This window comes from Emys orbicularis, chromosome 20 (assembly GCF_028017835.1).
Source record: "Emys orbicularis isolate rEmyOrb1 chromosome 20, rEmyOrb1.hap1, whole genome shotgun sequence".
NCBI classification, from domain to species: Eukaryota; Metazoa; Chordata; order Testudines; family Emydidae; genus Emys; species Emys orbicularis.
The window spans coordinates 4,098,787-4,120,937 of NC_088702.1; the positions used below are offsets into that span (position 1 = coordinate 4,098,787).

At 48.1% G+C, this 22,151-nt stretch overlaps 1 protein-coding gene across 1 annotated transcript in view; it reads left to right on the top strand.

Moving 5' to 3' along the window:
• BCAN (brevican) overlaps positions 1 to 22,151 on the top strand; it is a 36,974-nt gene that overhangs the window by 13,011 nt on the left and 1,812 nt on the right. The window contains exons 8-12 of the mRNA XM_065420406.1: positions 6,414 to 6,521; positions 10,114 to 10,272; positions 15,328 to 15,410; positions 16,884 to 17,028; positions 18,771 to 18,953. Coding sequence (XP_065276478.1) covers positions 6,414 to 6,521; positions 10,114 to 10,272; positions 15,328 to 15,410; positions 16,884 to 17,028; positions 18,771 to 18,953 — 678 coding nt within the window. The remainder of the gene's footprint in view (positions 1 to 6,413; positions 6,522 to 10,113; positions 10,273 to 15,327; positions 15,411 to 16,883; positions 17,029 to 18,770; positions 18,954 to 22,151) is intronic.

Consider the following 22,151-nt stretch of genomic DNA (forward strand, 5'->3'; position numbering starts at 1 on the left):
CTAATAAAGGGAATTAAAAGCTTTCTAGAACAAAACCACCTTGGCTAGATCTGTGCTTCCCTTTGTCCTTATTGGTCCATTGCCTTGTGTCTTATTGCAATTTTCCTCATATGTGTGTGTGTGTGTCTCCCACTGATGAACTAATTCTCTTTACACCTGGCCTAAGAACTATGGGCCAGATTATAAACCCCTTATATATAGTGGGCCTGATTCTCATTTATCCTGAGGCCCCTTTGCACAGCTCTGCCGCTGTACCGTGTTATTGTTTGCATTGTGATCGTGTCTTGAAAATTTCTGCAAACTGACAAACCAAAAATAAAAAAAATCAGCTTGGGTAAATGGAAACATTTTGAGCCTTTTGAAAGATTTCATTTGGATTTTGACTATGTACCACCCCTTTTCCAACCTTTTTAAAGTATAAATTAAATTACATTTTGAAACAAAAAATTGTTTGAACTGAAAAAAAAAAAACCCAAAAAACTTTTCATTTAGAAAATGCCGAAACAGAACGTTTCTTTTTCCACTTTTGTTTGGGCCAGGAAATTCGTTGAAATTGACCCTTTCCCGTGAACAGTTTCAGTTTTGATGAAATCGGCATGTTTTGGTGAAAAAAACATTTAGTCAAAAATTTCTGACTAGTTCTAGCTGCTATCGCTTGGGCTAAGGTTGTCTAGCTGGGGCTGTAACAGATTTATCTCCTCTATGAATTGGCAAAGAGGGGGACCTGGAACCTATGCTTACCAGAGGGCTAGAGTTATGTCTGGGGGGGCCCCAGTCAGGGATCAGGAACAAACAGAGTGAAAATTTTCATCCAAAACTTTTTTTCGCTGAAGAGTGCAGGTTCAGCAACACCAAAACGTTGGCGAATTCATGTCAAAAAGAAAACCAAAACCAAAATTGCAAAAAAAAAGTCCAACTGTTCCATTCTGAGAGTTTCAAAATGAAACGTTTTGATTTTTTGGTTCAAAATGACTTTTTGTTTAAATTATTTAAATTTTTAAATATATTTCAATTAAAAAAAAACACATTTTTTAAAATGCTCAAAATTCAAGCGAATCATTTTGCTCCAGGTTGAACAAAGTGTTTCATGTGACCCAAAACTACGTTTTTTCAAACTTTTCAATTTGCCCAACATTTTGAAAAATGTCATGTTCAGTTTAATTCGAACCAACTTTTTCCTCGATTTTTCTGAATTGCCAGAGAACCAAAAAAATGTCATTTGCCCAACTCTGATTGGGCCTCTGGTGCTAGGAGCTGTACAAACTCACAGAAAAGAGACAGTCCCTTACCGGAGAGCTTCCAATCCAACAAAGAGGGCAACTCTTAATTAAACCAACAAAAGTCTAGTATATTGAAAATAATGGCCCAAACCATTGGAGTAGTGAATTAAGAATTAAATGTAATTATGACACCAATAGGATAGGCTCTCATGTCACATTTCAGATGAAAGAGAATGCCTCTGGCAGCAGGGCATTGTGGGTCAGTGCTGAATCATAGGGAAGAGCGCCCTCTGCTGTCACAGAAACACAACCTCCTGCAGCAACGTCAGACATCTCCCATCTATCTACTCACCCATCTAGCCTGATCCAGCCCAGCTCATCAGCTGATATGGCCCAGTTCATTCAGATCGCAGGTGGAGTGAGGGAGATAAGGAGTCAGCACTGTGCTTCTGAGGAGAAGGATGTGTCCTTATCCCTTAGGCTGTCGAAGGGTGTGCTGATTCTGGGATTGTAGCCGCTGGTGGAGCTGTGGTAGAGTCAGACGCATGATTAAAGCCATGCAACACACTCTGTATTGGCCTGGGTTTCCAGGGTCCGATCAATTGTGCATAGGCCCTGAGTGCAGATGCCGTGTACCCTGAGAGAAGGGGATCTTCTGCCGACCTAGGAATACCACCTCCCCGGACGACGTTAGCTCTGCTGACGGCAACATTTGCAGGGTAGACCAGGACCAACTGGAGAGAGGGATTGTTTAGGGTGGCTTTAAGGAAGCCGCACCAGGCACAAAGAAAAATTTGGGCTGCAGACCAAGACATGTTTCCTGTTGCTCAGAGCAGAACAGTCTCCCTAAGGGAGGTATCCATCACATGGGGGGCATTTTAGGTGGGACCAGATGTCCCAATTTTATAGGGACAGTCCCGATTTTGGGGTCTTTTTCTTATATAGGCTCCTATTACCTCCCACCCCCGTCCCAATTTTTCACTCTTGCTGTCTGGTCACCCTGGGTGGGACCAGACAAAGCACTTGGAGATTAGAATGGGGAAATGATCCTTAGACATGGTCTGGGGTAGGGTAGGACTGGATGACCTCCTGAGTCCTTTCCCTCTTTAAGAAGCTCGCAGAGGCCCTGATCTCCTCACTCAGAAACTCCCACGAATCCAAAATCTTGCGATGCTCCCAGCAGAAAGCATGGGCTGACTCCGACGTGAACCAGTCTGGTCCCCACAAGCCCTGCAGCCGTTCTCGGTCTGATGAAAGCAAACGCTGCTGTGATTATAAATACTGTATGCACTGCGCGTTCCCCTTTTTAATCCCTAACCCAAGGTCAAAGGCAGAGCACATTGATTTTAGTGGGAGTTAGGCACCAAAATCCCTTGGAGAATCTGAGCCTAAGATCACACATCAAGTCTGCAGCAGGGGATGAAACTCCGGACTCCTGGGTCCCCGCCTAGCAGCCTATAACCACGGGGCCGTCGTTCAGTACTTCAGGCAGCACCCTGTCCCCAGTATTGGTCACTAGAGGTGCTTCAGAGGAAGATGCAGAAGAACCCCTGCAGTAGCTAGATTCAGGATAGGCAGCCGGCCCTGCCTAGCAGAGATGCTCTTAAGCCTTGAGGAGGTTTTTACTTTATATCTATTGCTAGCCTCTGGGCTTTTTTAGCATTTACTATTCTATGTCTGGCTCTTCTTGTTATCCGCATCAACCTCCCGAACCTCTTTGACTCCTGCTCCGTTCTCAGCCTCAATGACTTCCTGTGGCGAGGAGCGCCTCAATCTGGTTTGAAAGCCTGGTGCGTCTGTACCACGTAGGAAAGATGGTGCTGTGGTAAGGGCCCTCGCCTATCACTTGGGAGACCTGTATTCAAGTCCCTGCTCTACCATGGACTTCCACTGTGAGGTTGGGCATCTCACTTAGCCTCTCTAGGGCCCAGTTCCCCCTCTGTCTAAGGGCTGGTCTTCACTATCCGCCCGGATCGGCGGTAGAAAATCGATCTCTCGGGGATCGATTTATCGCGTCTCGTCGGGACGCGATCATCGATCCCCGAATCGACGCGCGTACTCCACCAGCCCAGGTAGGAGTAAGCGCCGTCGACGGGGGAGCCGCGGCGGTCGATTTGCCGCTGTCCTCACAGCGGGGTAAGTTGGATCAGATACGTCGAATTCAGCTACGCAATTCGCGTATCTGAAATCGATCCCCCCCCTGTAGTGTAGACGTAGCCTAAGGGAGAAAACAGCACTGCCCTGCCTCCCAGGGGGCAGTGAGGATAAATACATTAAAGATTAGCGAGATGCTTAGATGCTATGGGGATGGGAGACAGCTAAGTACCTATTTGTATCATGGACCAAAACCCTATGGTGCTGTGCAAACACAGACCAAAACTACAGTCCTTCCTCCAAAGAGCTTGCAGTCTTATTGCAACAGACGGGGTGGGGGGGAGAGCGTACAAGGAAGCTGACAAGAGTTGTCAGCACGATAGGTCTCAGGTCACTTGCAACCTAACCAAGAGAGAGAATCGTGTCTCGTAATTTAAGCGGCTAGCAATAACTTCGAGATCACAGGGGCTTCAGAGGCCCAGCTGGAGAAAAGCTACAGGACAATATGTTGAAGCGTCATCTGCAGGGCAGCTCATCCAGTCAATCTAACTGCAAGCGTCCGGCCTTGCCTTGCGAAGGCAGTTACCAGAGGCCATTTACTTACAGTGTCCAGATTCTTGCTTGGCTGAATGGGTCAGAAGGGGGTGGAAGCATCCAACAGGTTTGCAAAGCCTTAATGGCGGGAACGCTCTTCTGATGCATTATCTAAAGGAGGCATTTGCTCTCTAAGGCCCAGTGAGCACAAGTAGATCCATTCCCAAGGCTGGGAGTGACCCACAGTAAAAACAAAGCGAGCACAGATAAATACATTAAATTAGTGAATTAAGGATGGGCTGAGGGGCAGGAACTATTTGGTTCAACGCTCGCATCTGGCAGGAAGTGTGGTCTAGTGGGTAGAACAAAACTTTAGGCATCAGGACAGCTGAGCCTTGAGGTTCAAATATACTCAAGCTAAAGAGCTTCCTTGTAGGTAGCAGCAATGGGAGGCAGTTTTGCCTAGTGGATAGGACAGTAGCTGGAGACCTGGGTTCTAGGCCTGGCTCTACTGGTGACATTGCTCAAGTTCCTGTCTCTCTCTCTTTCCCTCTATGTCAGTTTCATCATCCATGAAACAGGGATGAGGACAGATCTGCAAATGAAAAGCTCAGTATTGGAGCTCAGGGACAATGCCGCCTGCTGATGTTCGTTAGGGGGTGAAATTTTCAAAGCCAAATAAACGATTTGGACGCCCATTTGCCACTCAAATTAAAATCTTAGCCTGCATGTTCAGAATGCTGTGACCACTCTAATCTCAGGGGATAGCCGTGTTAGTCTGTATCCACAAAAACAACCAGGAGTCTTGTGGCACCTTAAAGACTAACAGATTTATTTGGGCATAAGCTTTTGTGGGTTAAAACCCACTTCTTCAGATGCAACACTCTAAGTAACCCTCAAAAGACACCCCTGTCAATAGCCTTGGAGGAACTTGATTTTAATTTTTTTTATATAATATTGATGTTTATTTTTAAGCATTTTTTCAATTTTTAATCGATTTAAATTTTCCCGGTGACTTAAGCCCCATAATTTTGTGCATTTACATTTTCACAGTTGCAGGAAATTATGGGAAGGGCAGGCAATGTGGGGGAGGGGGAGAGATCAGGCAATGATTACGGCAAGAGATGTTCAGATTAAAAAAGTTAATGCTTTATAACCGTTAGAACACAAATTGTCACCGTCACATGCCAAAATATACAAAGGGCATATCCTTAAACCGAACTCTAAGAAGTTCTCAAGCCGCAGTTTGCTTCCTTTGCCTAGCTGTACATTTCAATTGTAATTGAGGGAAGTATTTTTCCATGGGTTTGTGTGCGCGTATGGCGCAATTGACGCTTATCGACATTCGCCAAGAAAAATCGCATCCTTCCAAGTCCGTTAGTGAGAGCACTGTAATTCTTCCTTGTTTTATAAATGGGGAAACTGACGCACAGAATACTTTAACTAATACAAGGCGACAGAGCCTAGGAACGGGACTCGGATTTACTGGGGGCGAGTGCTTGATCATTAGCCCAGGCCGCCATCCCCCGAGGGTATTTCCCAGCCAACGTGATTCTCTATCCCCGGATGAGTCTGACTCTTAGCTCAGTCCAATCTAGCAGGAGGGGCCCCACCACCAGAATTCATTCCTATTCCTGGGGAGACAGCAATCCCTTCTTGAGATGCACGTCTCCACCCCCGCCCCCTCATGGTTTCTCAGACAGTCCTCCCGGTGCGAACAGAACAGGTGGTAGATCCTCTTGCTCTGAAAGAATCCACCTTCTCCCTAGCGTCCACTCCATCCCCGGTGCCCACCAATCCAACGGCCGCCACTGAGCTCACACAAAGACAATGTTTTATGTTTGGTTGTAGAATTATTGAATGTCCCTCCTCACCCCCTGCCCAGCACTTACCTTTTCTACGGATCATTTGAAAGGTCAAACGGCCCCCACCACTCAGGTCTGTCCCATCGGTACTGCGGGATGGAACTAAGTTTGTAACGGTGTCCGAGAGCGCTCGCCGCGTCTGGGGCGGGGCTGCTCTACGCAGGTCTCCCAACATGACTGAGGTTCCCGCGCAGATGGAAACTTAAACAACAGTGCTGCCTCTTTACCCACAGCAGAGCCCCCGACGTGGGGGTGTCCGGTCACACACAGCTCTCCAAGAGGATTGGGGTATTCAGTTCTTCATGATGCCACGAGGCTGGCTGGTTGCTCTGCCTCTCTTGTGAGCCTTAGGCCTAGACAAAATAGGCCTCCTTCTGGTGTAAGATCTGACACAGAGCCAGAACTTTAGGGGGCAGGCTCAAGTCTTGCGGGGGGAGGGGGGGGTTGAATCCTGCCCTCTCCCAACACTTGAGAGGGAACTGGGGGGTGGCAGATCGGAGGCTTTACACTGCATTCCGGGCATCCCATCTCCAAAGATTTGGCATCAGCAGGAGAGAGGCCCGAGACCCCATCGCTGGCTCCTGGAGAAGTCTGGAACAGTTGCAGCCAAGCCCGCTCAGCTCAGATTTGCTCCCAGTATTCATGCCACTTGGGATCCCAGGGCCCAGCTGCCTGCTTCACTCTTTGCATGTGCTTTCAGATGACTGCATCCCAAACCCTTGTATGAACGGAGGGACCTGCAGCGAAGGAGGAGACCGCATCAGCTGTATATGTCTGCCAGGCTACGGAGGAGATAGCTGTGAAACAGGTGAGTCTGGGCGCGCACCACAGACACAGCCTGAAATGCTGTTGTGTTTTGAGGAAACATAACAAACCCACAGCCCGCTTGGGCTGCTAATTGTGCTGCGTGCCACGGGCAATTTCAGGGCAGCAGCCGGGATAGAACCCAGATCCGCCGGCTCTAACAGCCACCTGAGCTCAAGTGGTGGAGGGGCCTATGATGCAGTTCCGATTCTGTCCAGGAATGGGCAGTGGCACGCACACACCAGTTTAATAATAAGAAGTCGTCCCTGGTCTTCAAACCAACCATGGGACCTTGCTGGTTTTTAATTTCAAGGGAGTTCAGTGGCAGAACCGGTGGACGCTAACTCTGTAGTGCATAAAACATAGCCCTTGTGTAGCCCCGGAGCTGCAGGGACCCCATGCTAGCAGTGAGAGAGGACCTCAGGTCTACCTGACCCCATCTGTCCATGGCCTCTCTACTAAGATAGCCAAGAAGGGGACAAATTTAATGCCAACCAAGAAGGTGCTTTTGTTATGTGGACACGTCTTCAACTGGATCATGACCCAACAATTCAATTCACGTAGGCCTCCACCCGTTTTGTGGGGCTTCAACTCAAAGATCTAAAGATGACTGGCTACATACAGCCCCCTAAGCCCTCCTGCTGACTACAGGGCTTCACTGCTGAATAACACAGCTAGAGAATAATCAGGATAAAAAGTGTCCTGAGCTCATGCCCTGGGACAAATGACTAGCGCTGTGGGACAGACAGAAGTTCCGTTTTGCGAAGGATTCCAAGATTTTGAAATGCGGCTTTGTTCTGATTTGGAGCAAAACCTGAACATTTCAAAAGTCTCCACAACGAAAAAGTCCAGAATAATTTCGTTTTGGGTCCATTGAAATGTTTCGCTTTGATTTTGATTAAATTTTGTGTATATATATATATATACACACACACATACATACATACACACACACACCCCTCTACCCCGATATAACGCGACCCGATATAACACGAATTCGTATATAACGCGGTAAAGCAGCGCTCCGGGGAGGCGGGGCTGAGCACTCTGGCGGATCAAAGCAAGTTCGATATAACGCGGTTTCACCTATAACGCAGTAAGATTTTTTGGCTCCTGAGGACAGAGTTATATCGGGGTAGAAGTGTATATATATATATATACACACACACACACACAATATATAGTATTATAATACGATTACAATATATAATACAAAATTTAAAAAATTTAAAAAGGAAAAATTGAAACGTTTTGTTCCGCAAATGTCGAAATGGGATGTTCTGACAATGTCAGCACCTTTTCCCTCCAGTTTTTTTCCTAAACGAAATTCCAGTGAAACAGACCAGTTTTGCAAAGTGTTCGCCTTTCGACAGAACTGCCCAGTTCAGTGATACTCAAACCTCAGCGCTTCAGGAGCCAAGTTAGTGATCAACATTACCCAAAAGAGCCCCAGTAGTGTGAATTCATTGTTTCATGTACATATTTTATATACCTATAAAATATTCTCACAGCAAAATAACTGATCAAGTATTATTTTACCAACTACAATTGGTTAATAACAGTAAAAGCATCCTGATTGGTTAATAATTAAATCACACAATGCTTTAATATCACGTGCTGCCATGAGCCACAGGAGACACGTTGAAGAGCCACTTGCGGCTCGCGAGCGTTAATCTGAGTATCACTGACATAGTCCAATGGAATATGGATCCATCAGAGTTTCTCCAACGAACTTTACATAGGACCCACATTTCTCAAAGAGACACATAACCACAATCCTAGGGAACGTCTACACTACCCGCCGGATCGGCGGGTAGAGATCGATCTATCGGGGATCGATTTATCACGTGTAGTCTAGACGCGATAAATCGATCCCCGATTGCTTTCCCGTCGACTGCTGGACTCTAGCTTGGCGAGAGGCGGAAGCAAAGTCGACGGGGGAGCCGCGGCCGTCGATCCCGCGCCACGAGGACGCAAAGTAAGTAATTCTAAGTCGATCTAAGATACGTCGACTTCAGCTACACTATTCTCGTAGCTGAAGTTGCGTATCTTAGATCGATCCTCCCCCCCCCCCCCCCCCCAGTGTAGACCAGGCACTAATTACAAACACTTAAAGTGGAACAAGCCTGTTAAAAGAATGTTAAGGTGTCTATGCACCGGGGCAAAACATACCCAGAAATGACACGCTGGAATAAGCTATTTGAATAATTAAGGCTCACCAGACCTGTTAAAGGTTAAAGAAAATCCAATAAATAAATCATGAAAGACCCAAGGTTGGAGGGAAGCAAGACAGGAAGACAATGAACGAATAAGATCTATAACGCCTGCATCACCATTGCTTGCTACCTTGGGCGGTCATTTAAACCAGTGCAATGTGAGTGCAAAACATTCTGATCTGGTGTAAATGACTGAGCTAGGCGCAAAGCAATGGAGAATCAGGCCTATAAAATGCAATAGGAGAATTGTTCTGTTCAGAGATGACTCTGGAATTCATGCGCATTTACATTAACATCCCTTTGCCCTGTTCTGGCAGAGAAGTACAGTTGTGCTCACTTTAAATCCTCTTTATGCTGCCCCAGCAGGGTAAAGGACGCATAGCGCAACGGAGAGAACCAGGTCTTTGGACTTGAGGGGAGCTGTAAAATAGCCATTGTTGGAGATGGGTGATCCACCAGACCCTCCGGGGTGTATGTCTGAAGGATCCAGAGTCACACCAGGTGCGAATCTGACTCTAACCAAAATATAGGGCCAGATCCTCAGCTGTATAAACCGGCTCCATTGACTTCATCCGGTTTACATCAGCTGAGCATTGGGCCCAGGATTCAAATCCCGTATCAACCAAAGCATGTTACGGGAAGAGGATTTTTGCGGAACATGGTTCTCTCTTGATTTTTCTTTTGAAATGAGCATCTGACAGTTGCAGGGTGTAGCCAGGGCCGGCTCCAGGGTTTTGGCCGCCCCAAGCAGCCAAAAAAAAAAAAAAAAAGCCGCGATCACGATCTGCGGCGGCAACTCGGCGGAAGGTCCTTCGCTCCGAGCGGGAGTGAGGGACCGTCCGCTGAATTGCCGCCGAATAGCTGGACCTGCCGCCCCTCTCCGGAGTGGCCGCCCCAAGCACCTGCTTGCCAAGCTGGTGCCTGGAGCCGGCTCTGGGTGTAGCTCAGGATTTCTCAAACTGGGGTCGCCGCTTGTGTAGGGAAAGCCCCTGGTGGGCCGGGCCGGTGTGTTTACCTGCCCTGTCCGCAGGTCCAGCCGATCGCGGCTCCCACGGGCTGCAGTTCGCTGCTCCGGGCCAATGGGAGCTGCTGGAAGCCCGTCCCTCGGCCCGCGCTGCTTCCAGCAGCTCCCATTGGCCCGGAGCAGCGATCTGCGGCCCGTGGGAGCCGCGATCGGCCGGACCTGCGGACGGGGCAGGTAAACACACCGGCCCGGCCCGCCAGGGGCTTTCCCTACACAAGCGGCGACCCCTGTTTGAGAAACCCTGGTGTAGCAGATCCGTCTCTGTACGGACACGCTTGTTTCTTTCGCTTCTCCAGGCATCTCGTCTCTTTCTCCTCTCATTGGCTCTCTTGTTTGTCCTCTTTCCTTCCGTCCAGATCTGGAGAAGTGCAGGCCAGGCTGGAACAGCTTCCAGGGGTCCTGCTATAAACATTTCGCCATCCGAAGGAGCTGGGAGGATGCAGAAACTCAGTGCCGGCGTTATGGCGGCCACTTGGCCAACATCATGACCCCGGAAGAGCAGAACTTCATCAACAGTAAGCAGCATTGCCTTCAAATATCGGGAGCAAGGCCTCCCTAGATTCATGAGCTAGGGGCTTCAAAATCATGAGAGTTAAAAAAAATAAACACCAAAAACATTTGAGTTCCTTTTTATTTGCCTTCAGGTTCCAGAGGCTAAGGAACATGCCTACACTGCATTGCAAACGGTTGTCTCTAGCTATGTGCAGATAGCCACACACGTTTGTGTTTGTAAGTTTGTTCCTAGGTAGTTTCTGTAGCCTTGGGTCCAGGAACTACAATTCCCAGGATGCACTGCAGAGAGGGTGAGGGCATTGGAGAAGGAGAGAGAGAGAGAGAGGGAGGAAGAGCAGGAGAAATGAGAATATGAGCTGCGTGAAGGAGTGAGGGGAATAAACCTTACCCTTGCGGTTATCTAGCTTCCCGAGTCTTCCTCACAGCGGTTGAGGTACAAAAATTGGTGACGAGCACTAAAAACCCCCCCAGCGAAACAGAAATCTAACTGTTTTAGGGTTATCCAAGTGCCTCATCATTCCTGCTGCAGTTACCTGCTGTTGCTGCTCCCAGGGAAACTCCAGCCTAAAAGCCTGCTGCTGCCGGCAACTGCAGCTTGCTGAAAAGAGAAATTTGAAGGAGCCGTATCTATTTTTCAGAGTGCTCCTTTTCCCCAGCTGGCACGTTCCCCTGCAGTTCTGAGTACCCAGCTGCACTGCGAACAGAGTTTTACAGGGCCAGTCAGCAATTCTGTGACCAGAAAATCTTCCCAGCTGATTGTTCTCCACCTTTCTTGCTGACGCCTCCAACTTGCTTCCACACTTATTACCATGACGCATGTCCTGCTTCCACTGATCTTCATGCCTCCCCCAGGAGATCCATCACTCCCATGGGAACAGTGGAGGTCTTACTTCAGCAACTATGTGCTTGCTATAGATACTTCTCCATATACTCCAGAAAAGCAGAAAGACTTACTGCTTCATTGCCTTGGTCCCGAAGGACAACGAATCTTCAAACATCTTCCTCCTTGTCCTGACATACTGTAAAATGTGACTCTCTCAGCCCTGGAAGATCATTTTAATCCTTTACTCAATGTTATTGCTGGATGCTTCAAGTTCTGTTCCCGTGTATAGATGCCTCCTGAGCCCATCGACTACTACATGGCTGCCTTACGTGAGTTGAGTGCAACCTGTGAATTTGCCATTTTCACAGATGAAATGATCAGGGATCAAATTGTCATGAAGACAGACAGTTCCAAGACTGTCTGAAACTATGCTAAGTAGACATCATTGAACCGGTTGACTTATCTGAATAGGTTTCTCCTATCATTCTCGCAAGGAAGCCTAATGGTGCCCTCAAGTCCACACGTGCAGAGAGCTCTAAATTCCAACATAGTGGTGGATTGTCATCCTCTAACCAACATCAGTGAAAAGTTGCTCACCTTGAAGGAAGCAAGAATTCTTATCACCCTTGATTTATCCTCAGTGTACCCCCAGATCCCCTTAATGGAAGTATCCCACATGTACACAGCTTTCATCACTCCAGAAGGCTTGTTCCTATTCAAACGGATGCCATTTGGGTTAGCCTCTGCAGCATCTGTATTCCAGAGAATGATGCATGTGATCTTTAGAGAGATAAGGGCGTCCTTTCAAGAGGCCAGTCTGGTGTACGGCAAAGATGATTCTGAACATGATGTCATCCTAACCAGGGTTCTAGAAAAACTCCAACAACATGGACTTACTATCAGCAACAAAAAAAAAAAAAAAAAAAAAAAGGCAATTCTGTACTGACTCAGTGACATATCTAGGTCCTATTAGCTCTTGGAATGCCATACAGCCAAAACCAGACTTAGTGAAAGCCATTTGCGGAGCACCAGAGCTGGACAATAAGGACAAACTTTGATACTTCTTGGGCAGGGGTTCTCAAACTGGGGGTCGGGACCCCTCAGGGGGTCGCGAGGTTATTATATGGGGGGTTTGTGAGCTGTCAGCCTCCATCCCAAACCCCGCTTTTCCTCCAGCATTAATAATGGTGTTAAATACATTAAAAAGTGTTTTTAATTGATAAGGAGGGGGTCACACTCAGAGGCTTGCTATGTGAAAGGGGTCATCAGTACAAAAGTTTGAGAAACACTGTTCTTGGGATTGTGAGAATACTATTCAAAGTTTGTACAGCAGTTGGCTCTGAAAGTAATTCCTTTTTGTCATCTCCTAAAAAAGAACGTGCGGCTTGAATGGGATGAAGCGCGCAAGAACAGCTTTAACAACATAAAACATGCAATTTCCACCAGCCCGACTCTTAGCTCGTTTGCGTCTGAGATGCAAATGACTGTCACCACAGATGCTTGCGAGGATGGTCTTGGTGCTGTCCTGACTCAGCTAAAAAATGGACGAGAAGTCACTATTGCATTTGCCTCCAGAGCCCTGAGTGCTACAGAAAAAAACGGATCATGTCATCGAGAAAGGTCTGGCATGTTTCTGGGCAGTAAGACATTTCAGAACCTACCTGTGGGTAGGAGATTTATCTTGAGATGGGACCACAAACCTCTTTCAATTCTATTCACCATGCCAGGTTCTGGTCGACCAACTCTGGTCAAGCATTTGGGCGCTGTGAAGGAGTGAGGGAATAAAACTTACCTTTGCTGTTCTCTAGCTTCCCAAGTCTTCCTCACAGGGGCTCAGGTACAAAATAAACCAACGTCTGTGGGACCCGGGTTTGTACACTCGGTGTTTCCAAGACCGTGCTTGAGCGTCCTCACTGCATTGTAAACCTGGGTGTACAATTGCTGGGCCTGGGTCTCACAGCTGGGCTAACGCGTCCACACTGCACTACACCGACCTTCTGCCTCAGATCTGTGGCTTGAGCTGCATCCACACTGATAGGGCTTGGCCCCAAGTCACAGCGGGACTCAGGCTCTGACCCACCCCCTAGCAGGATCCTAGGACTCGGGCCCCGAGTGTTCACTGACCTGAGTCAACTGATTTGTGTGTGGACAGAAGGGGCTGGGTTCAAACCTGAGTCAGAGCCCAGCCTTGGCGTGCAGTGTAGACAGACCCTACACATTTTTGAGCTTTTCTCTGCAACCACGATGGTTAGAAACGTACTTTTGTTTTTCAGTGAAAGCTGAGGGCTTGTCTAGATGAACAAGTTAATTCATGATAAAATGGGGTATAAATCTACATTGCGCTCACCTGCCGTGCGCCATGTCCGTCTGATCCTGCTGCCGGGCACTGAAAATTCCCTAGTGCACTTTAATCTACTCCTGTTTCAAAGCAGGGAACTCCCTCTGCAGCCTGTGAGCTCTTCTTCCCTCCCCAGGGCAGCATTCCCTGCTTTTTGTTGCAGCCGGGAACGCAGCTCCCTTGCCTTCCTCCCCTCATGCATTAGCTAAGCCAGGGCGATGGCAGCAACAACCTGCAGATTAGAGAGTGCTGCTGTGTGTGTGCGTGCATCACGTGTGCACACATGTCTGAGGTGTGCACGAACATGCACACGTGTGTGAAGGAGGCTCGTCTCACTGAAAGTAGTGAGAGACACAGAGGTCAATGATCATGGAAAACTCAAGGATAGATAGATAGATAGCTGGGGTGGATGGGGATAGATAGACAGACAGAGGGGGTGTATGGGGATAGATAGATAGATAGACAGACAGAGGGGGTGTATGGGGATAGATAGATAGATAGACAGACAGAGGGGGTGTATGGGGATAGATAGATAGATAGATAGATAGATAGATAGATAGATAGATAGATAGATAGATAGATAGATAGACAGACAGACAGACAGAGGGGGTGTATGGGGATAGATAGATAGACAGACAGACAGACAGAGGGGGTGTATGGGGATAGATAGATAGATAGACAGAGGGGGTGTATGGGGATAGATAGATAGATAGATAGACAGACAGAGGGGGTGTATGGGGATAGATAGATAGACAGACAGACAGAGGGGGTGTATGGGGATAGATAGATAGATAGACAGACAGACAGAGGGGGTGTATGGGGATAGATAGATAGATAGACAGACAGACAGAGGGGGTGTATGGGGATAGATAGATAGATAGACAGACAGACAGAGGGGGTGTATGGGGATAGATAGATAGATAGACAGACAGACAGAGGGGGTGTATGGGGATAGATAGATAGATAGACAGACAGACAGAGGGGGTGTATGGGGATAGATAGATAGATAGACAGACAGACAGAGGGGGTGTATGGGGATAGATAGATAGATAGATAGATAGATAGATAGATAGATAGATAGATAGATAGATAGATAGATAGATAGAAACTAAGGTTTAAAGAAAAGCAATGAGCAATCATGAAAAACCCAGGGAGGGCAGGAAAGACGCACAGTGGGACACGCTGAGAAAGGAACAGAGGCTCGGAGAGAAAACGGATGCTGTAGTGGGGCAAAGAAGCAGGCCAGGGCAGGAAGAAGGGAAGGAGTGACAGGGGAGGGAAAGGGGGATTATGTGCCGAAGGCTGCCGCCCTATCTGGCAGGGCTGTTGCTTGTAGTGTGAGCAGTGGGCCTGCATAGAGAAGCTGGGGAGCGGCTGCAGCTTGGAGTGCGGGATGGGAGGATGGGAATGGATGGACTCTGCTGCCCTCTCCTGGAAGGACCCAAGAATGAGCCCCGTTTAAACAAAATACCTTGAGCTCGACTCTGGGCCGCCCCGCACTTCGTGCATTTACCTCAATGCACAGGGGTTACCCAACGCTACCAAATCACAACGACCGCCTCGGACCGTAGAGCTGGTCGCAGCTGCTTGCGAGTTTTCCTGTTTCGTCTAAATCCCACAGGAAGTCAGTCAGCCTCCCATATGTGTCCTTGAAAATCCCAGGCTGAAAATATAACCAGCCGTCTTGGCAGGGAAGTCAGGTCTCCTTCATCAGGGCACAGACCAGCCCCTAAAGGATGAGAGTCAGGGACCCTGTGTCCAGGTAGTTCCCTCTTGCCCCTTCCGCTGACGTGAGACAGGATACTGACCCAGATGGGCCATGGTTCTGATCCAGTCTGGGGATTCCTGTTGGTTTAATTCGCCCGGCACTAACCGCAAACCCCCTTTGGATTCCAGATCAATACAAGGAATATCAGTGGATTGGCTTGAATGATCGAACCATCGAAGGAGATTTTCAGTGGTCTGATGGGAGCCCCGTGGTAAGTCACAAGGGGTCAGCGCTCTACTCTTCAGTGGAAAGGCCCCTTTAAGTCAGCGTGAGAGCTCAGTTAACTAGACACAGCGTTACCAGGCAAACAGACACTGGCTTAGCATGGCCATTTCAAATCAGACACAGTAAAGAGGGGAAAAAAACCCCTGTCAATGGCCTTTTGTTCTTCACAATCACTCGGAAAATATTCTGCAGCTGTGAGTATGAATCAGACACTTCAATCATACTTTGCATTGATAGTCTGCTGGTTACGCGGCATCACTACCCTGGAAGGCAGGCTGTAAACTCATGCCAAACCACCTTGAGCTTGGACACGCTAAGCCTGATTTGGCTGGGAGGCCGCTGATGAAAACCGAAGCACTGGTTTCAGTGATTCAGTCATAGGCATTTTTCTTCTCTGAGTCAGTGCCGGGCTACTGCCGAGGCATTGGGCACTGGGCTACTTCAGGGATCTTTGCAGGAAAGCCCCCCCTGTTGTTGTTAAGGGCCAGGGCCCAGGATATTAATAGGCACTTAGGGCGTCACTTCATTCAGCACTTCAGTGATTTAGGAACCAACACCTGATTTTCAAAAGCGATTTAGGCACTTATGAGCCTTAATCCCATTGACTGTCAAAGTATCCGGGCCTGGACGGTCAAGTGCTCAGCACCCACACTTGGGATCAGATTCAACCTACAGGGTGTGTGTGTGTGTCTGTGTGTGTGTGTGAGAGAGAGATTACTCACTGCTCTCAATGGGAGCTAAGACCGGCTGAAAGCCTGCTCTCAATTACAGATGCTGAAACCTTGCAAGAATTCTTGGCCTTAAGCCCTCATGGTATTTTTTCCAAAGCAGAGGGAGGGGGGAGCTAATTCAGATTAAATTCCCTTTTGCTGCACCTCTCAATTCCCTGTGCAGTTTCAGGGGGATGTAGTATTCTTCCCTTTCTGTTGCTGAGGGCAGTTAAACCCACCACCCCAGAGGTGACGGCATCTAAGGGGAGGGTGTAGAGACTTTCAGGGTTACTGACGTCCTGAAGGTTTTCCATGGTAACCTTGGGTTGGTCCTACTATCCATTCCAGAGCAGGCCTGCAGGTTATCAACCTTTAGAATTGCTACTGATGCGACGACTAGCTAGACCCAACCCAGTGAGTGCAATGGACTTTGGCACAGCAGCTGCTCCATCCCTTGGGGTCTTGAGTTAAAGACTCGCTGCCTCTTGCTAAAAGACACCGTCTAACTCAGTCACAAGTTATGCATCCAACACAAGATGAAATTCTCTGGCCTGTGCAACATAGGAGGTCAGACTTGATCACAATGGACACTTCTGGCCTTAAAAATAAATAAATCGATGAATCTCCCCGGGCCTGGTCCTGTCTCCTACATCTAACGGCATCCAGGTGACTCTTTTGTGTTGGAGTCCTGGCTTTTTATGCAGTGTATTCCCCGCTGTAGAGTTCACTCACGCTCCTTTTCTTGGCAGCTCTATGAGAACTGGCACCACGGGCAGCCCGACAGCTATTTCCTGTCCGGAGAAGACTGCGTGGTCATCGCGTGGCATAATGGGGGGCAGTGGAGCGACGTGCCTTGCAACTACCACCTGTCCTACACCTGTAAAATGGGCCTAGGTAAGCCTCAGTTGTACCACTTCTTCCACCAGTGCCAGCTTCTGCTCTGAGACCCAGACATTAGCACGGGGGGGGAGGGGGGAGAGAGGGGGTGACGGGGAGGGAGAGAGTTTGCCATTGAAAAGGTTTTTTCAATGGAAAATGAGCCTCGTGTCCAAAACAGACATTGGAATTGTCCACTTTGGATGAAACTTTGGAGGTTTTCATCAAAAAACCCTAAATTGACGTTTCGTTGGTTTTTGGTAACTTAAAATCAAAAACAAAACCACCAAGCATTTTGGCCAGTCGGGCAATCAATTTGATTTGACCGATCATTTTTGCCCAAACGGCAGGAGGGTTTTGGTTTTCGGTTGCCGAAAACTCAGCATCTTTCAAAAAAACGTTGGTTGCTGAAAACGAACATTTTCAGGTTTGGGTTTTTCAGTCTGGCGGGGGAGGGGAGACCCCAAATGGTGTAAAAACATTTTGACAAAAACGGAACAAAAAGTTTTCATGTAACTTTTTCACAAAACATCCCCAACTGCCTCTACTACACATGCCTGAAGCACTATACAAAGGCAACACTTCCCAGCTCCTAATTCAGGTGCCTGATTCTCCGTTGCGCTGCACCTTCTTCTGTAGGTATTTCCATCCATACAACGTGTTACGAGTCAGCCTGGGAGCATTTTACACCCATTTTGCACTGGGGTTGATAACTGCACAAGGTGCAGGGGAGCAGAGAATCAAGCCAGTCTCTTTGGGGTGGGGACCGGCTTTTTGTTCTGTGTTTGTACAGCCAAGAGGTCCCGGGGCCATGACTGGAGCTGCTAGGCTCTACCGCAACATAAGTCGTTAATAATAATAAACATAAGCTGGTCATCTAAATAAATACTAATAAATAATAGATGTATAAAGTGACCATGAACTGACCATGAATGAATTTAGGCTGGAAACCAGAAGCTTCCTAACCATCCGAGGTGACAGATTCCGGAACAGCGTCCCAAGCGAGCAGTAGTGGGGGCAGACAAGCTAACTAGTTGGAAGACGGGGCTCCATCGGTTTATGAATGGGACGATATGACGGGGTTGCCTGTGATAGCAGGGACTGGACTTGCTGAACCTACAGGGGGTCCCTTCCTATCTACTCAGGTTGCGTACAAAGCAAGTTGGCCATAGTGTTTCCCTTTCCATTTTTTTTGCCCCTTTGAAGGTACAATGACACTCCCACGCACAGGTCTGAAGGAGAGTCTGAAACATGGACCTTCCACGTCCCTTTATGCCCCTTGAGCAACTGCTAGCAGGCAGCAGTAGTGGGCCGTTATCCTCTCTGTGGACTGACCATGAGAAGAAAGCATATGAGACACATTTCCCCAAGTATACCACCAAGAGAACTGGGTGGAAATGATGCAAACCCTAAATCAGATTGAAAAATAGAAGGGGATAAGAAAAAATTGCCAAAAATTTAGACTAAAATCCTGGTGCCCACCCCTCCCACCTTTTTTTTGGGGTAGAAATGAGAAATGTTGGTGAAAAGTTTCAGTGAAATTTTGAATTTTGGAAGGTTCCTCCCCCCACCTCTAATGTCTCTGGGTTCCCTGAGGCAATGGAGGGGGGAATCGTCTGGCAGAGGGGCTACTTATCAGGGAGGGGGGGTCATCTTGCTAGGGTGTACTTGTGGGGGTGACATCATGTCTACCATGGCCAAGACAGTGTCACATCCTGCATGACCTTTAACCCTTTGTCTCCCTTTCCCTCGTCCCCCAGTATCTTGCGCCTCCCCGCCTGAGATAACAAATGCCCACCGGTTTGGCAAACCAAAGCAGCGCTATGAGATCAACTCCATTGTCCTGTACCGATGCCTGGACGGCTTCACCCAGCGCCACTCGCCCGTGGTTCGGTGCCAGGAGGACGGCCGGTGGGAGCGGCCGCAGCTCAGCTGCGTTCCGAGTGAGTGCTTGGCAAACGCAGGGCTGAGTCCCTAGCCGCGTCGCGCCTTTGATTTCAATGAAATGATGCTGACTCACACCAGCAGGGGATCTGGCCCCTTGACGCCAATGGATCTGTGCCCGTTTACACAAGTTCAGGATGTGGCCCCTAGTATCTCAGTAAAGAGCAGCCCAGGGGACAGGTCTGCAGAGGCTAGAACACGGGCTCCTTTCACCAGTGCTGGCGGAGGGCGGGTTTTTGCACTGCTTGTGCCCCCAAAGGTCAGGTGATTTCAATAGGTGCACAAGCAATACAGAATCATAGAATATCAGGGTTGGAAGGGACCTCAGGAGGTCATCTAGTCCAACCCCCTGCTCAAAGCAGGACCAATCCCCAGACAGATTTTTACCCCAGTTCCCTAAATGGCCCCCTCAAGGATTGAACTCACAACCCTGGGTTTAGCAGGCCAATGCTCAAACCACTGAGCTATCCCTCCCCCTCAGCTGTTTCCAGATGGGCATGGTGAGACTCTAAGAAAGGTCATTCGATGCTACGTTCTACAGCGTGACGTCATTGCCTGCAGGATCAGGAAGGGCTTTGCCTCCCATGTGTCACTTAAAGTCAATTAGATGCATTGTGGGAGCTTTCCACCGACTGATGAAACAGCAGCTATTGTCCTGGGCTGGAGCCCGGACACAGAACTGGGTGGACTAATGTTCTGCTCTGCTCTGGGGGGAGGTGGAACGCTGAGTTTGCGTGGTCTGCTACAGGATGGCCATTGGTGGCGTATTGGGCTAAACCAGGGGTAGGCAACTATGGCACGCGTGCCGAAGGCGGCACGCGAGCTGATTTTCAGTGGCACTCACATGCCTGGGTCCTGGCCACCGGTTTAAAACATTTTTAAAACCTTATTTACTTTACATACAACAATAGTTTAGTTATATATTATAGACTTATAGAAAGAGACCTTCTAAAAACATTAAAAATGTATTACTGGCACGCGAAACCTTAAATTAGAGTGAATAAATGAAGACTCGGCACACCACTTCTGAAAGGTTGCCGACCCCTGGGCTAAACGGATCAGTTGTCTGATCCCTTATGGCAATGGGTGAGCTAACCCAAACCAAGCAAAGATGCCGTGTCTTGAGCCCCGGGTGTGTATTTTGCTGAACGGGGAGCAGGAAGTGACGTATACGTGGGAAGACACACGTCCAAAGACTTGGGTGATCTGCTTGAGCAAGCCCGGAAACTTGCGAGAGCCGGAGCAAAACGTGTATAGCAAATAATTGATCCCATCCGTGTGTCGTCGAAAATCCTAACTCGTGACAGATAGGCCAAGGAAATGCACATGTGAGCTTGATGTGGGATAACGCTGAGCCTTAACGACCTGCTGGACAAGCAACTCATGAACTGCCAGTGCGATGGGTTGGCCAAAAGGGCAACGCAATCCTTGGATGTGTAAAGGGGACGTGTGAGTAGGAGCAGGGGGGTGTATACAGCACTGGTGAGACCAATCCTGGAATACTGTGCCCAGTTCTGTATCCACGATTTTAAAAAAAGTTGAAAAATTGGAAAGGATGCAGAGAAGAGCCACAACATTCATCGGAGGGCTGGAAAAGATGTCTTATGGTGACTTGATTCCAATGTCTAAATACCTTATACCATGTAAAAACACCAGATACGGAAGGGGTCTTTAATCTGGTGGGGAAAGGCAGGACAAGAACCAATGGCTGGAAGCTGAAGCCAGAAAAATTCAAATTAGAAATAAGGGGAATATTTTTAACAGTGAGGGTGGCTGACCACTGGCATAAACTACCAAGGGAAGTGGTGGAATCTCTAGCTCAGTGGTTCTCAAACTATTTACCATTGTGGGACGCATCCAATACTACCTGTATGGCCCTGAGGATGTCACATGGGCCACAGCTGTGTGCTGATTGGGCTGCAAGCAGCCCATGGGCCACAGATTGAGAACCACTTCTCTAGCTCCTGATGTCTTCACATCCAGACTGGCTGCCTTTCTGGAAGATGCTTGAGTCAAACCCAAGTTATTGGGGTCAGTAGGGGGGGTAACTGGATGAAATTCTCTGGGTTGTGTTATACAGGAGGGCAGACTGGATGATCATAGAATATCAGGGTTGGAAGGGACCTCAGGAGGTCATCTAGTCCAACCCCCTGCTCAAAGCAGGACCAATCCCCAACTAAATCCCCAAATCACCCCCTCAAGGATTGAGCTCACAACCCTGGGTTTAGCAGGCCAATGCTCAAACCACTGAGCTATCCTTTTGGCTTTATAATATATGAATCCAACCGTGCTGGCATTTGACTGATGTTTTTGCTCCTTGTATATTTCTCTCTGAAAAGTTGGACCAAACCCTTGATGACTGAGGATGAACCCAAGATGGAAGACATCCCTTCCCAGGGGCACTGGGACTAGTTCTGAATGGAAACGGAGCTGGGAATATTTTTTTGTAAAACAGTCTGAAAACCAGCAGGAAAAGCAATGATGCCTTCCTCCCCATCACATTTTTTTATGTATGTATAAAGAAATTCTAATAACTAAATATTCCCTTTAAAAAAAAAAATTGAGAGCAACATAAAATGTAACTTTTCACTTTGTGCAAGGAGTATTTTGTTATTGAAATTGAAACCGAATTGAAATCAATGTGGGAGCCAGAGACCGTGTGACCTTTGACCTATGGGTGGTGCCACATGGTGATGTCACTGTGGGTGTGGTGAACCTCTCTCCTACCATTGGCCAGTGGATTCGTGCCCTCCACCCACACCTTTGTACGAGGAAGTTGTTCCTTAACTGCTCTCTGTGTTTGTAATCTCTTGCTTAAATAAATGGGGGCCAATGTGGGAAGAAAAGTAGGGGGGCGTGCCTGGAAAAGGAAGTGACCTCATGAAAGGAAGTGACCTCATTTCCTCCGCCAAGGACATGACTATAGGAGACTGCGAGTTTGTCACTACAATAAGTTACTTGGCACCAAACTCCATTGCATGCAGGTTCTGGGTGAATTGATGTGAGGGAGTTTAGAGGGGTGTGTGTGAAATATTTGCACAAAGAGGCAAAACTCCTTCAGCTTAGGACCTGACTTTGCCACATTCATCTGAAACCCGGCTCCCTTTTCCAGAGAAGAAGGGACCTGCTTCCAAATGTAAGGTGGCTCCAAAATTCCAAACCTTCTCAGGTTCCTGCCGCAAAAAACCCCAGCCCGT